Raw genomic sequence first — 16135 nt, forward strand, 5'->3', positions numbered from 1 at the left:
CACAAATTACTGTCACGTTGCCTCTCCACATGAATCCCATACATTATGCGCAAAATCGTTTATTTTTCTGAGGAGCTAGCAATTATGCTTTTGCTAGTTTCGCTATTTAATTTTTTGCTAAATAACCGCTCCTACATTTTTATTTTATTTTTCATACCTAATTGAATCAGTATTTATATTTATTTCATGTTTTCACTATTCCTCTGTCTTTCTTTCATTCCTGTACGGCTGGCTAACCTCTCTGACATTTTTTGTGTGTTTTCCATAACATTTACATTTATTTTCTCTGTCTTTCTCTTGTTCATGTACTTCCTCCGTCTCAATATATGAGGCACGCACGCGTTCGAAGATCGCCAATCTAACTATCAAAATATAAACTATATGTAAAAAATATATCATTAGAAAGTTCATTTAATTACGAATCTAATGATATTTTTTTTATGAAATATAATTTATATTTTACTAATTAAATTTAAAATCTTGAGATGCGTTGCGTCTCTCGTGTATTCAGGAGGTAGTACGTTTTTGCGTATCGCTTTCCAAAAAAAATTTAGTGTTCGAAACACGGCTAGGTGAGGCCTGGAGGAGCCGTAGCCCCATAGAGGCAGCAGCACAGGCGCAAGAAACGAAGAAAGGAATCCCCCTGTGGCAAAATCCTGCATGGGACTTACTACTCGCATCTGACATCATGAAGACATCAATCGCTCACATGAGAAAAGCAGAGTTGAGTGGTACGGTGTCGTAGTAACTTCCCTCCAAGCACGTCACACCAGACTAACGATCAGGTCTTAAAGCGGGCAGCTCTTCCATGCGCCATGATTTGGCCCATCGGGTTTTAGGGTGGAGCGAAAATTTTGACTCTTTGGAGGCGACGACCTCTAGTCACCTCGCCGTCTGTCCGTTTCAATGTAGTGTACTGATGCACTGCTGTGCACTACGCTGTCTACGCAGTACTGGCGTTGCATCAGAATCCAGAACTTCTTGTTGCATTGACTTTCAAGGCCATGTGCCAATGCTGAAAAGTAGTCCTGTCTAGAACGCAAAGTTATTTCTCTCGCTTTTCGAATGAATCCTCGTGAAACGAATGCAAAGGCTCGTAAAGAAAAGGAAGGAAATACATATACTGTTTGTTTGTTGTAATAAAATAAAAAAATTATATGGACGGGGCATAATTCTACGTGGCAGCGACCAAGTCAACAAACTTCAAGCATCGGTCAATTTGTCGACAAGGCATGGTCTTGCCAACTAGACGCCGTTCAAAAGAGTCAACAATTCAACACTCTCGTGCCATGGCAAAAAGTGAAGAGAAGGTTGAGTAGGGTCAAGAAAGGTGTAGAGATGAGGCTTCTGATCCATGGTGGACCATGAACAAACATCTACTTTTCTCACTTAGTGCATACAAAAGTTATGGACCAAGAAGCACCTTTTAACACTTTGCTCCCACTTTTCTCTCTCCCTCAAAGGTAGTGATGGTTTTTTGTCATGGACCCCTAAGTTATAAATAACTCCCATGAGGACATGTATCATTTACGATCAACTTGAATAAGATCAAAGGAGAGAGAGCTAGAGCAACTTAAGAAACCCGTTCTCGAGTGCTTGGGTCGATCCTAGTCTAGACTCAACCTCGGAGACGCACCTTAGGAAGTCTAGTTTCAAGGTTCCGGGTCGTCTAGTACGGCCTTGACCGTAGTAGAGGGATCGGGTTAGAGTCTCGCGAGTATCCCAACCTCGCTACTTGAGAAGACTAGTTCGGCTCAAGTCCGAGGCGGCCTCGAAAGATCTCTCGCTATAGGTGACTTGGGAAGACGAGTTCGGTCCAAGCACTTGGCTAACGACTCCCTCGAAGTCTCTCCTAACATCGGACTAAGTCGTACCTGCAGGATCGACCGAACGTATTAAAAAAATAACGACATGTCAACTTGTCTAAGTGTACGACGACCTTCGCTATAAGGCCAGCGTACACGCCCTACATACTATTCTCTCGCTTGTGCCATCGAGCATTGGCACCCTTTACTCTTGTTGTTTTCTAGAACAACAACACTGTTCATGCCTAAGGCTTTCCGTGTATCATTTGTGAGCTTGTTGAATTGGCCTCAAGAAACGATACAATGCACTCACCAAGTTCCTATATTTTTGTCACGATTTTAGTTCAGATTTGTACTTCCTTCGTCCGACAAAAAATGTCTCAAGTTTATTAAAATTTGCATGTATCTACACATGACTTAGTGTATAGATGCATTCATTCAAATTTAGTTAAGATTGAGGACATTCTTTGTTGAACGGATAGAGTACTAGAATCAGGACGAGAATTTAGAAACGGAGGGGGTTGAAGCAGAGTTGCGTGCACATTTCTGTCGTTTCGAGTGTAGCTAGGCAGGGTTGTGCCCCGTGCAAAATAACTGTACATCGGCTGTAAACAGTACAGCATCATGCAATGAGGTGACCATTTAGTGGTGCTTGCTGAGCAAAAGCTCAGAATCTAGATACCGGATTATGGTCCGTCCAATGGTCCCGGCTACGACGCCATTTCTGTACTGGTAGCGTGCAGAAGCACTGTGTAGCCATTCAATGGAGACTGGAGAGTATGTATTTGTAGCAAGTACCACATGTGAAAAAGAGAGTATGCCACATGACATGAGTAAGCTATGCAACTGCAAAGCGCTCACTGGGAAAGACTTTGAATAATTCGGATGGATCAGAAGCGGTAAAACGACCCCAAATAATCTGCGGATGTTGCAAATTAAGGCCCGAATGCATAGGCACACGGTGACGCGGCGCACACAAATACATCAACGAGGGGCGAAAAACAATATACGGAGTACTTGCCATTAATTTCATTTACTACATCAACAGATCGGACATTAGGACACTCCGTGACACTCACAAGTTGGTGGAGCTCCTCTCTTCTGTCTTCTCGTACCCACAATCTCATTGATTGCCACCTTGCAGGAGCACTAACCACCATAACTGCTAGTAGTAAGCAACAAATGCCCGCGCGCCAGAAAATAGCAAACCGAAGTAAACGATCCAAATCCTTTCCCGCTTCCATTTCATAAACTAAAACACCACATACATTATTCCACATCAACGATAACATAAACATACTACTCAACTGCTCAAGGAAACACAAGGAAACACGGCTAGCTCATGGTCTCAGGCATGCAGGAAACACACGCACGCACGCACGCTAGCATAGCACAGCAGCAGATTTTTCGTGCCACGTGGGATTATAGTCGATCAAACTCTAAGGAGGTAGACGCTGAGCTCCGGGCCGATGCTGCTGCTGCTGCCGCCGCCGTTGTTGCTGCTGTCCGGGTTCATCATGTAGAAGGCCTCCGAGTCGCGGGACCCCACGACGCGCTCGAACCGCGCGCGCATGTACATCACGTCCCCTTCGCCCCCGCCGCACGACGCCGGTATGACACCGGCACCCATGGACACGGGCTCCAGCGCCCGCAGCACGCGCCAGTCCGCGGCGCCACACTCCCGCCGCACCGCGTACCCGCATCCTTTCCCGTTGCAGTAGGCGCGCCACACCGTCTCCTCCACCAGCTTCCTGCCGCCGCACGTAGTAGTACCCGCGCCGGCTTGGAAGCCCTTGGAGCGCTCGCACTCGAGCGCGATCCGGACCAGGCCAGAGGCCATCTCCCGCACCAGCGACGCCGTGGGAGCCGTCAGCTCCAGCAGCAGCGCGGGGCACGCGCGCGGGTCCACCTGGAACGCCAGGTGCACGTGCCCGCGCCGGTGCCCGTACAGCGTGCCGGTCAGCCGCGCGCCGAGCCCCACCTGCCGGCGCCGCCCGGCCATGGCCGCGGCCAGGGCCGTGCGCAGGCGCGACACGGCCGTGCGGCCGCCGCCACCCAGCTTGTTGTTCTTGCCCCGCTGCTGCTGCGGCTGCTTGAGCGGCTTGCTGGGAGGGGGAGACACGAAGTGCTCCGAGTGGAACGAGGACGCGCAGGTGGAGGAGAAAGCCATGGACGCCTCCTCGTCGTCGTCCTCCGCAGCCTTCTTGTCCGAGCTCATCTTGACGAAGCCTTCCTCCGCGGTGGCTGTGCTGGTGGCGCCGTGGCTGCTGCTCTTGCCGAGGACCGGCCACTTGAAGTGCCTCCGGGAGAATGAGAAGGAGGACTCATGGGGGCTTCTCTCCATGATGTTTCTCATGATGTTCTCTTTCTTTCTTGCAGAAGCTCGCTTATTCCTACTGCGCGCTGCCTGTGTGTGCCTATGTATGGAGGATGATGGAGTGGAAGGGATGCGGGGTTTTGTACTGTGAGGGGAAACTGGTGAGCAGAACCCACCGAACCGACCAGACAGGAGAGGGGTGAGGAGAAGGAAGGAGTGTTGAGAAACTCCTTGGTTTCTGTCGTGTTTCTAAGCCTGGCTCTGTTCTCTTCTGTTTTGTTGTGTCTCGAGGAGGAAATGGAAGACAAGCCTGCAGGTTATGGCACTGTGGCCAGGGTCGGCCAGCAGGAGAAAAACGAGCGCTGTAGCATTTTATCAATGAAAATTGATACGGCGTGCGTGCTCGTGCCCTGCGGCCTAATGGCTGGCTTGCTACTACCTTTATCAACACATGTTTATTTACCGATTTACTATACCAACAATGTTCCAGAGAACTGACAAGATGAAGGCAGCAAGCAGGCTCCGGTAAAAACGGCGGCGAACTCCTCTGAAGAAGACACTGTCAGGCTGTACGGCATCGCGGGGATACAATGCAAGTGGGGGAAAAGTCGAAACGGCTTAATTCTCGTCGCTTAAAAAAAAAATCCGTTCTTGTCTCCATCGATAGCGATTTCTCGAACTAATCGTACATGAATTTGTGCAGTCGCCAATGGTTTTGGTTGGGAGGTGTGGTCCGACTAGTTTTTCCCCTTGAACTAGAATACGGTGCTACTGGGTTGGTTTGCCTGCATTGCAGCTGTGAGCCTTCCTTCTTTCAGAGCTGACAACTCTTCCTACTCCAAGCAGGTCTTTGTCCCGGCTGTGTCAGTTACGAGCAAGTGCTGCAAATGGTGTCACTAAGTTTGACCCCGGATTAAATCTCTGGACACCATACGCGAAACATGGCAACCGGGTAATGAACCGGCCAGCAATGTAGGTGAATTCCAGCTGGGCATGAAGATTTAAGCGACCGAAATCCATTTAGTTGGTGCCTTAGTGCTGACTAACATACATTGCTTGCATTTCGCTGCAAGGCACCAACTACTTTAGTCGGCGGGTACTTCTGATGGAAATAGAAATAGTAGCGTGTGGGGCGGCTGAACGCAAATTTCTCGTCAGGTAAATAGTTAATCGAGAATGTACCCAAAAAAAAAATCCTTCTGGGGTCAGACTAAACAATGCGAGTGCAAAAAGAAATAGAATCGGGGTTGGAATTTCAAAGACAGACAGACGCAGATGTTGAAAATTTTGCCACCCCGTGGCTGAATGCCCAAATGCCTCCGGAGAGAAGGGATACGCACAGTACGGCCGAGCCTAATCTGCACCCACAATGGCGCACAAAGCATGACAGCAGCTCAGACGGGGATTGCTTGAAGCCTCTATTAGAAGAACATATGCGAAGGAAACCAGGAAAAGGAGACGACAAAAACCGCTGTTTTTTTCAACCCTCGGGATCGGTGGACGACACACGGTAAACAAAGCAGCAAAAGTTGCCGTTTTGACCATGGACATGAAGGCCAAGAGGGACGCTGCACAGCATCGGATCTTTCTTTTTTTTTTTGAGAGAGAGAGCTGCACAGCACCTGATTCGGATGAGAGGGTAAACAAAGCAAAGCCGAGTTTAGATTGGGCCCAAACAAGCCGTACCAATAAGGTAGCAATCCCATGCTGCTCGGCCGGGTACAGAAGCGCAACAAGCCCACTCTGGCGTCTGGCCACTGCTATCACTCGCCCACTCTGCTACAGTGGGTGTAGTACTAGTACCCCCTCCTACTTCCACTCAAAGAGAAGCAAAGAAAATGGGCAGGTGTCTGGGTGTAGCACTGACCTGATGGCTGATGAATGCTGCAGTAGCTGGGAGTAGAGCCCATCGTTTGCAGCTGTTCCTGTCACCCTGTCGAAGGTAGGACGACGGTACGGCACAACTTGCGTCGTCATCCATCGACAAGCTAGACGCGATGGTCCGTGTCACGGTGTGGTTCGTGTCCCCAATCTGGGAAATCAAATACGAGCTGTCTGTGCTTAGCTTACCATGTGAATCTAAGCCCATTGCTCGGGGCCGTGAACGAAAATACTGCTGCACTTTGGTCGGTGGCGACCTTCGAGTTCTCAGTCTTCATGTACCCAAATACAATCCAACAGGGTTCACTCGAAGACCCATCAAGTATATGCAGGTCGAATTCCTCAAATTGCGGCTCAATCCAAGGAAACTAATCTTGCCATATCAGAATGTACTGATCTGATTGTAACCTTCCCGATTATCACGCCCGACACCTATCCGCCGGTATATAAGGCTAGGAGGGAGGATCGGGAATGGCATCCTCTACACACACGTCAGATCTCATCTGTGCAACATAGCTTCAGAGCTTCCTTGTAATCTCGATCAATACAATACACCACAAGCAGGACGTAGAAGTATTACCTTCCGAGGACTCCGAACCTAGGTAAACCTTGTGATTCCCCTACTCTTTGTTAGTTGACGAGATTGCTGGTGCACCCCGTGCTCTCCTTAGTCGAAAACCTTTGAGTTTGGCTCTTGCTGAAGTGGAACTTCGTCATCGGCGCCTAATTGTAGTGGCTTTGAGCTGCAAGATCGTCCTTGCCTTAGAGTTGTGAAAGCTTACCTAAACCAGAGATGCAGGAGTTGCAGGTCGATCTAAAAATGCATTAGTACGAGGCACGTCCGTATCTCAAGATTACAAATTTAACTAGCAAAGTATAAATTATATTTCATAAAAAGAATATCATTAGATTCGTAATCAAATGAATTTTCTAATGATATGTTTTTTACGTCATATAATTTATATTTTAATAGTTAGATAGATGCGTGCATGACTCATATATTGGGACTGAGGGAATAGATCGAGACATCAGCTGTAGGGCTATCTTGCTCGGCGCGGCTATCACCGTGCAGGCTGACGTTTTTAGCTATGACATTGTGCTTTTCGAAATCACATCAAGAGATTGGAACGTAGGGCGGCCCCGCCAGCAGAGTTGAAACGTCTTTCCTGTGCGGGTGGTGGCAATGGACTCCCCGGAGACGAATGCAGTCGGGTGATCAAGAGAACCTCTGGATGCTTTAGGCAGCAGGGTGTCAATATAATTGGCCGAGCAATTAAGTGCAGGTTAAAAAACATGGCTACATACTTGAATGTGGGGAACGCAACCTACTAGTTAGCGTTCCTTCCATTCAAACTGGCATGTAACATGGGAGCAGACAGGCTTCTGATTTTCTTTATTCTAATGACAAGGAAGAATTAAGTAAAGAAAAACTTGACTGAACTTTTAGATACCCGGACTAACAGGCTTTTATCTCCAATTCTGCATCGTACTAACTAATTTGATGCGGATTGCACTAGCTTAATTTCATGGTAAACAAGTACAGCTTATCAAAGCCATTCAATCATAAACATCTCGGACAAAAAAACAAAGCAGGAAATCATATAAATTACATAAAGCATGGCTTGTATCAACTAGAGCTAAACTACCTCAGTTACTCAACAATTACATGGCATCTACAATGGCGTTGAAAGCTTAACTAGCACATAACGTGATTACGCACGTCCAAACTAACAAACTGCGGCAACATACCATTATTGGTCCACTGCTGAGATTTTGACAATACATCAAGTGTAGAATAGTTGCAATACCTCAGTCTTGAATCAATTTTGTTTGACCTCATTTTCAGAAGTACCCGACGCCCTTGACTTCACCTATTTTGGGAGCGTTACCATCCTCACCAAGAAACAGGAGACGACCTGTTTGTAAGAAACAAGTTATCATATTTTCTAACAAATTAATCATGAACACAATTGAACATAATTCCTGCATTTTTTTTTCTTCTTGTGTGTGAAGTTGGGCATAAAGAAAACCAAGTTCACAACAATAGCTCGTGTATGCAGTTAAGGTGACTACAGGGACATGAGGACATCATTACATTAATTATACCATTGGTAGTGAAGGGGCCAATGCTTAGTTCAGATATGGAACAGTTGTATGTGGTCTCGCTGCTTGTTTGTAAGTACTTAACTATGTTTTCATGATTTTTGGGTGGACTAGACCAATTGTTGTTCTCCAACAAATAAATGAGCTAGCTATCGCATGCGTGAATTCTGAAGAACCCTGCAGAACTCATGTAGGTGAGAGCCTAGCACAAGTTGTAAGGAAATATATATATGGAGAGTGAATTTGGTGTGGAAAACCCACACAAATAACTCACCCAAAAAGCGGTTGGTTGGAATCAAATTCCGAGGGCCCAGGAGCCGTTGGACTATGCAACAGTGGCATAATGAGCAATTAGTTGGATACATGACCTTTTTATTTTATTTTCAAAATGCTTCAAAAAAACTAAATAGTTAGATACAGTTTGTAAGATGTCCTTAAAATCCCTATCTCCTTGAGCAAGGACTTGATGTTTTGGTAACCAGAAAACAAATTACAGTTAGCCACTTCTATAAATGCATTCACAGAAGGAGATGTGGTCTAAGGTGAGAATGTTGAAGACGTAGTTCAAACCCATACACAACATACAATTGTTGATGTAGGTTGTCTTTTAAGTGTGCCATCTAGATTACTGATAAATTTCAAGTACTTACGAAATAAAGCTTACATGTACTGTACAAATTGCAACAGCCTCGTAAGTCTAGCACCTTTATGCCAGCCCATACGAAACATTGGGCAGCACTACATGATTCTAAGCAGCAGATATCTCATGAACTGAAGATGGCTGCTATACAGGTTACTCACGGAGCATGTAAGAAGTGCCCAAACTGTGCTACTGTGAATCTGTGATCACCTTGAAGATGATCTGCTAAAACTAGACAATGGTGGGTTGCAAAGTTGACGATGGTGGAATGCAGAAGGCTCTTGTTAGTAACTTCATCTTCCATTAATCTTGATTGCATTAGTTTATGGGGCTTTAAAGTATCTTTGGAATGTTTTTTCTTCATCTTCAGTAATAATAAAAGAAGTTATGTCGGATCCATGTCATCTCCACCATTCAACCATCTGATCTATTGTCCCATGTTTCTTAATGATGAATGTTGTATCAATCATCTCGATCTAACATCCCATGTCTGCTGAATGATGTATACCATCGATGAAACAAAACCCGACAAAACCCCCGCAAATGATGCTCCCAAATAAAATATGTATATTGATGATCAAACAAATCCCGAAAAAAACCCCGTAAAAACAACGCTCCTTAATGATCTGTATACAATGAAGAAAATCCTGTAAATAATGACCCCCTTGATCTCAATCCTCACGTAATCAACACATTCGCAGATAATGACCTCCATCCACACTGCCGCTCCTGCACGCCCTCGAGCAGGCAAGGACCTCCATCCACACTAACAAGGCCCGTGCTGTGCCTGAAGACGCTGCTGCAGGACCACCCTCCTCGAGCCACCGTGCCTCAAACTCCTCTCACTGCCGAGCACTGGCCCAGGACTGCAGCCAGGACGCCCTTCTCGCACGATCTCTCAAGGGCTGCCCTGATTCCTAACCTCGCGCATAGTGTGTCACACACAAGCCCCTCCCTGCACCCACGACTCTGGCCATTGATGTTTGCCCTGGTACTAGCATGGTGTTGCTCTAATCTAATTGGTTTGAATGCTTGGAAATAACATTGGTTTGAATGCGCTCTTTGCAACCTGTAACATTAGTCCACTGCATGCTGCAGTCAGTGACAATTATTGGCATGCTAAGACATTGCTACATATTATCTCATAATGATGAACTTTGCAAAGTTGACTATGTTGTACTAACAATTGTTGATGAGACGTCCTCACTGATGGTGGAAGTGGCCATTTTGCCAAAACAGTAGGAGCTCTAAAGGTTTGTCCCTGTACCTTAGTGTGTTAATTAAATTAGTGAAAATACCATGTGATGGTTTGGGGGCTTCAGTGTACAGTGTTGATCATATAGCTGAGTACTATCTTGATATTATCAGGAATCATGATCAAGGATGGCTGCAGGAAATGGGAAAAGATGGTACGTCCATGCTATTCACTAGCTGTCCCTCTTCAGGTTCGATTGCTCTCTTTTTTTCTGCTATTGTTTTCTTTGTAGACAATGGGGTTCACTTATGGCCACTGCCGCACCGTATTGGGGATTCCATTGAGCAGTTATGCAATCCATTTTTTTCTAAGGATATAACTAAATTCAGTGTTCAATAAAACGTTTCTGAGGAATGATTTATGCCACTTGATACATCAAAGTTCATGCCAACTGATCCCTAGTTGGTACTCCCTCCTTATTATAAGGTATATAGTTTTTGTCTTAAGTCAACTTTATAAAGTTTGACCAAATTTATAGGAAAACGTATCAACATATATACAAATAAATATATTATGAAAATATATTTTATGGTTGATCTATTGATATTGGTTTAGTATTGTAGATGTTGATAGCTTTTCCTATAAACTTGGTCTTGAGATGAAAACATAAAAATTCAGGCCAACTGATCCCTAATTGGTACTGCCTAGAGCTGCAAGTTTGTGACCCTCAGGGTACCCATTGACCCTCCTTAGTTCAACCAAATGAACTAGTTTTTCAAAAAGTTGTGTCATTTTGAAACTTTAGTTCATTTGGTTGAACTAAGGAGGGTCAATGGGTACCCTGAGGGTCACAAACTTGCAGCTCTAGTACTCCCTCCTTTTAACATATGGTTTTTGTCTTGTGTCAAACTTTCTAAAGTTCGACCAAATTTATAGGAAAAGGTATCAACATATATAACATCAAATAAATATATTTGTCTATTTGATGGTTGATCTATTGGTATTGTGGTATAGTAGATGTTGATAGTTTTCCCTATGAAATTGGTCAACCTTCAAAAGGTTTGACTTAGGACAAAAACCCTATGCCTTATAATATGGAAAGGAGGGACTAAATCCATATTGAGTTGGCTGTTTCCGTTAGACAATACCTAAGTTGCTGATGATAATCCTATCAATAACCCCTAGACCAGCTGCATTTGGTGAGAAATCTGATTTTTATGTTTCTTGTTTGCTGCATATTTATCTCTTTGATCCTTTCTACATTTGATCAAACAGTTTCTTACTGCAGATTAAGAAATATGTTAACATCTAAGGTTATGATTGCATTTGCTTGAAGAATTGCCAATTTGATGTGACAAATTGTCTTGAGAAGGTTGTGTAATATTATAGTGGCATGCTATTGGACACTATAAGATATGTTTTTATTAAGAGACATGTTTTCATTAAGACATATTTAACAGGTTCATTTCTTATCGAGGAAAGGCGCACACTCTTGGATATAGCTCACATATACAGGTGTACACATTGGGTCTAAAATTTTCAAAAATGTTAGGAGGAAATGGGAAGGCATGTTAAGAAGTTGTCAAATACTGACAAAGCTGAAAATCACAATTTCTGTTACTTCAGACTCGAGGAAAACATAATTCATTGCTAAAACTGAAGGTGTGCTTCTTAAAATATATTTTTGGCCCTTTCTAGTACTTTATCACACAATATGAAACTAGATTATTTTTCCTTCAGGTAAGTAAATAGTCAGTAAGCTGCATGGTTTAGTGTGGCTTCAGGCTCTACTTTGTGTAAGCTAGCTGCAGTGCTAGGTTTTCTATCAAGAATTACATTTTTATCATACTATGGATAACAAAGGCTTTACATTCCTGGTGAATTATTTGTAGTTTTGTACCACGGTAATAGGTGATTTCTGTAGGCTGTGGCAACCGGTAATTTCCCTTTTTATTTATTAAAATGATATGAGTAAATAACCATCAGATTCAGGTCTTTTTGAGCTTGATGTCTTCCGAATAGCAACATGGAGTCTACTGAAACGGTATACATTGTAAACATTCATTTGGAAGGATGGGATAGGAACATAAGAAGATCATATAGAAGTTCGGTATTTGTGGAGGGCCGGATATTATCATATGATGTATCTGTGTAGTACTAGAGAAAGATTGTCTATATGTGGTCATTGTTTCTTTATTTAAATTAAAGCATCTATGTTTCCAGTTTCCTACATAAACTAGCTAAATGCCCATGCGTTGCTACGGATAAAACATATTAGACTGCTTGTGAATTAAAAAACTTTTGTGTGTTAATGACAAGTGCTAGTAATTTTATGATTTATCTTAGCTTCGATGGAAAACACCATTCATATCTTAATTATTTAACAAATATTTAACAGATTTAATTGTTGTGTTAGGAGGTGGTAAGCTTTTTTTTTTTACGATAGAGGAGGCAAATAGGTGACGGACCGCCGCCACCAATTGCCTCTTTTATAAGAGTAAAGCTCTGGTTCCGGGGACATACTTCATTATGTGTATGTGCTGTTTGTATTCACGTAGGAGAAGTAGCCTCAAGAAAGAATAGTGTGTCCTATTCATTTCCTCAGGAAATGATTTTGAGTGCACATATACAAGTGCGGTGATAATATGGTGTACGGTATGTATAAGATAAGTATATAAATGGTTCGATTGTGTTTTCACATTTCATAAGTATACTTTTACAAAACAGTTAGTGAACCAAGATTTTTGTACATGTTAGTTCATAGATCCAAAACTTTACAGGTAACATAAGTTGAGAGGATGGGTCTGCTGGTTTAGGAAAAAAAGAAGGGGCTACTTGTTTTCTTGAATAACTGAACAATGATTATTCAATATGCTACACTTCAAGCAAAATTGTAAAAGAAACATTTCAGGGAAATAAATTTTCGCATTTAGCCTGTAAGATGTAGCAACTTTTCCCCACTACTGGACGATGCATTGTTTTGTTATCAAAAGCTAACAAGAACTCTGTTGGTTCAAACGAAAAGAAAGGTGAAAACATGGTATTGAGCAGCAAGCTGTTTTCGGACAAACACTGGTCGCTTGTCAATAAAACATTTGAAGGAAAATAATGTATTCACTTCCATGGGTGTTTAGCCTGTAATATTTAACAACCAAAGGCTTCAAGCACAAGGCTGAAAAAAAAAACTAACAGAGCAAGAAGAAATAAAGAAGCTGAATGTGTGATATGTCTACACCGTCAGAAACATACCATTTGCACGCACAGCTATTTCCCTTATGCGTCTAACCAGCCCAGTAATAGGATCAGAGAACACCTTTGTCTCAAGATTACCTTCCAAATAGAGAACAGTCCTGAAATTTGCAGATTTAGAGGTGTATGTGAAATCAATCGACCAAAGCAAATAGAATAACAAAGGGGCGACAGCATAGAGCTAAAACTAAATTCAACATGTTGCCACTGCACTAATATGCAAACTGAAATCTGGGAATGACAAGAGACATTTAGTTTCCAGCTACAACTAAAACCAATCCCTGAAACACTCTCACAGGAAAAATTGATGCATCGGTTTGAGATGGATACTAGTGGGTTTACGATGCCTGTTTACATCAAATTTCACAAGCAGACCATCCCATGTTATAATGCTGAATCACTGAACGGTTTTGGGCGAAATGAACCATCTTAGTAAAGCCGACACTTCTCACTACCTCGAGACTCATCGAGCTCGAAGTTATATCCCACAGAAGAAAAATCTAGGGTCGCACGGATGGGAGATAGGCGCTCACCCTATCTTGACATTCTTCAGCGTGAGGCTGCCCAGCCTTTCCGGGTATACGCAGACGCGGTGCCACTGCACGGAGCTGCGGTCCGCGTACTGGTGCGGTTCCTCGTTGTCCAACGGGCGGCGGTTGTTGCGGATGCCACCGGTGCCCAGCGAGAACAGCACAACGGTCTTCCCGCTCCGCAGCCGCTTCTGCATAGGTTCCTGCCCCACCTTCCCCACCATTATAGCCTTCACGATTCCAGAAACAAAAAACGCACATCACATTTCGGCTCCCACCAAATCAAGCCCAAGCGGAGCAGAGAACCAAGGGTGCTATATATACAACCTTGTAGATGCCGGGGTCAAGGCCATTCTCGAGGGGGCGGGTGGTGTTGGGGGCCCGGTGCTGGTTCGGGGGCTGATTACCCTCATCCGCGGGGGCATGATCAGGGTCGGGCTCTGCATCGGATCCCGCAAGAGAGGGGGAGGAATTGGTGGAGAAGGGGCGGAGAGAAGAGGACACGAAGCGGCGTGAGAGGAGGAGGAAGCGGCGGCCGAGGAGGGAGGAGGAGGAGGTGCAGGCCGCCATGGATGCACGTTGAGAGGAGGGATCGCAGCTAAACCCTCAGCAAAGCCCTAGTTTTGATGGGTTTGGTGGGCCGCTCAGGCGGAGGAAGATGATGCAAGTTAGGATGCAGTTTGGGCCTCCCTGCACGAGGAAAGACGAACTCTCGGGTCGCAAGAGATTGACAGCCTCTTTGGAGGACTTTTGCATCAGAAACGTTTTATCTGGTTGTTTTTTAGAAACACTACGAACACATCTACTCGCAAACACGTCCATACACTCGTTTATGAAGGCCTGCACATACGTCATATCTCGTATGAGCATCTCCGAAAAACTGAGCTGGCACACTCTACCGCTATGATCACCTTCGATAGATGAGGTTGAAGAAGTCACCTTTATGAAGGCCTGCACACGCATCGTATCCTTATAATCACCTTTGAGAGATCGAGCCGGCACACCCTATCCACTGAGCACCGCGGACACCTCGACTAACGCTCATTGATTAATAGGTAATGCAATCCCCCGTGTCAAGTTTATAACTTGAACCCAGATGAGTTGCTACGGAACATAACTAACTATGCAATCGGGTGCTCTTTTATCAGATAAGGTGTCATGCTCGTCGAGGTCAACGGGCGGCTCTTAGTGCGCGATGGCACCGATCGATTGTACTCATTCAGGGGCGAAGCTGTGTGCAGCATCCCTGATTCACAGCCATCACCGTGTGGAAGAAAAAAAAATTAATAGTGATTATGAGTCTAATAAGGCCAAGGCATCAGGTCAGGCCGTAATTTCAGTTTGGGTGGCTACAAATCTGAAAAATTTATGGTACATTGAAAATTACATACTCCCTCCGTTCTTTAAAGAACGGCATATTAGCTTTCATTAAGACAAAGTTTTGATCACAAGTTACTATATCAAGATGTATTTATATATGACATAAAATTAGTATCGTTAGATTCGTTATCAAAAGTACTTCATGATACTTGTGGTTTTATGACATATAAACCACACTTTAATATAGTAATTTGTGATCAAAGCCTTGTCTTAATGAAAACTAATATGCACTTCTTTAAGTAACGGAGGGAGTATTTGCCACTCAAATTTTGCGCGTATGCCCAAATACCACTCAGAATTTTCTTGTTCCAAATTTGCCGCTCAAATTTTGCATGGGGTACAAATATGCCACGACCATTAGTTGACCGTTAAGTAAGAGATGAAAAGACATTTTTGCCCCCAAGTAGTATGTTGATTTCCTTTAAAACAAAGTACTCAGTTTAGAAAACTTATATTTTCAATTTTGCCCCTAGGTAGTATGCTTCCCTAGTTAGTATTTCAATTTTTCATGTCAAAATCACTATTACTCATTTCAATTTTTTGCTGAAACTTATTCTAAATAATTTGTTACTGACATCTTAAAAATTTGAAAATATAAGTTCTCTAAAACGAGTACTTTGTTGTAACAAAAATCAACATACTACGTAGAGGCAAAAAAAAATTTCATCTCTTACTTAACGGTAACTAGCGGTCAACTAACAGTAGTGCCTATTTGCACCCCATGCAAAATTTGAGTGGCAAATTTGAAACAAGAAAATTCCAAATGACATTTGCACATATGAGATAAATTTGAGTGATAAATACGGAATTCTCTATATATTGAAGTGATGCATCAGGGACACATTGGCTGCAGATCCGCCCCTGATGCTCATTTATGCGTCTATGAAGTGCAATGAAGTTATGAAAGGCACAAATGTTTAATCAAGCGCTAGTAAATAAAGTTGCTAAGGACAAAAGACATGTGGAGAGCTGCTGACAAATAGGCAATGCTGTTTTAGTCGAAGTTAGAACGATATTCCATATTCCGTTGGGTCT

General features: G+C 43.7%; 2 protein-coding genes across 2 annotated transcripts; both read right to left on the minus strand.

Annotated features, from left to right (window-relative positions):
- Nucleotides 1-3019: 3019 nt before the first annotated feature.
- LOC100825607 (protein MIZU-KUSSEI 1) lies at nt 3020-4528 on the minus strand. Its single transcript, XM_003569389.4, has one exon. It carries the CDS (start codon nt 4159-4161, stop codon nt 3238-3240), a length of 924 nt encoding a protein of 307 aa, XP_003569437.1. The 5' UTR covers nt 4162-4528; the 3' UTR covers nt 3020-3237.
- A 2972-nt stretch (nt 4529-7500) lies between these two features.
- On the minus strand, nt 7501-14403 carry LOC100825922 (single-stranded DNA-binding protein, mitochondrial). The gene is made up of 4 exons (XM_003569390.4): nt 14048-14403; nt 13724-13950; nt 13191-13291; nt 7501-7919 (listed from the first exon to the last, which is right to left on the minus strand). The coding sequence occupies exons 1-4, from the start codon at nt 14288-14290 to the stop codon at nt 7846-7848; spliced, it is 645 nt and encodes a 214-aa protein (XP_003569438.1). The 5' UTR covers nt 14291-14403; the 3' UTR covers nt 7501-7845.
- Between the last annotated feature and the right edge of the window lie 1732 nt (nt 14404-16135).

Source organism: Brachypodium distachyon, chromosome 2 (assembly GCF_000005505.3).
Source record: "Brachypodium distachyon strain Bd21 chromosome 2, Brachypodium_distachyon_v3.0, whole genome shotgun sequence".
NCBI lineage: Eukaryota > Viridiplantae > Streptophyta > Magnoliopsida > Poales > Poaceae > Brachypodium > Brachypodium distachyon.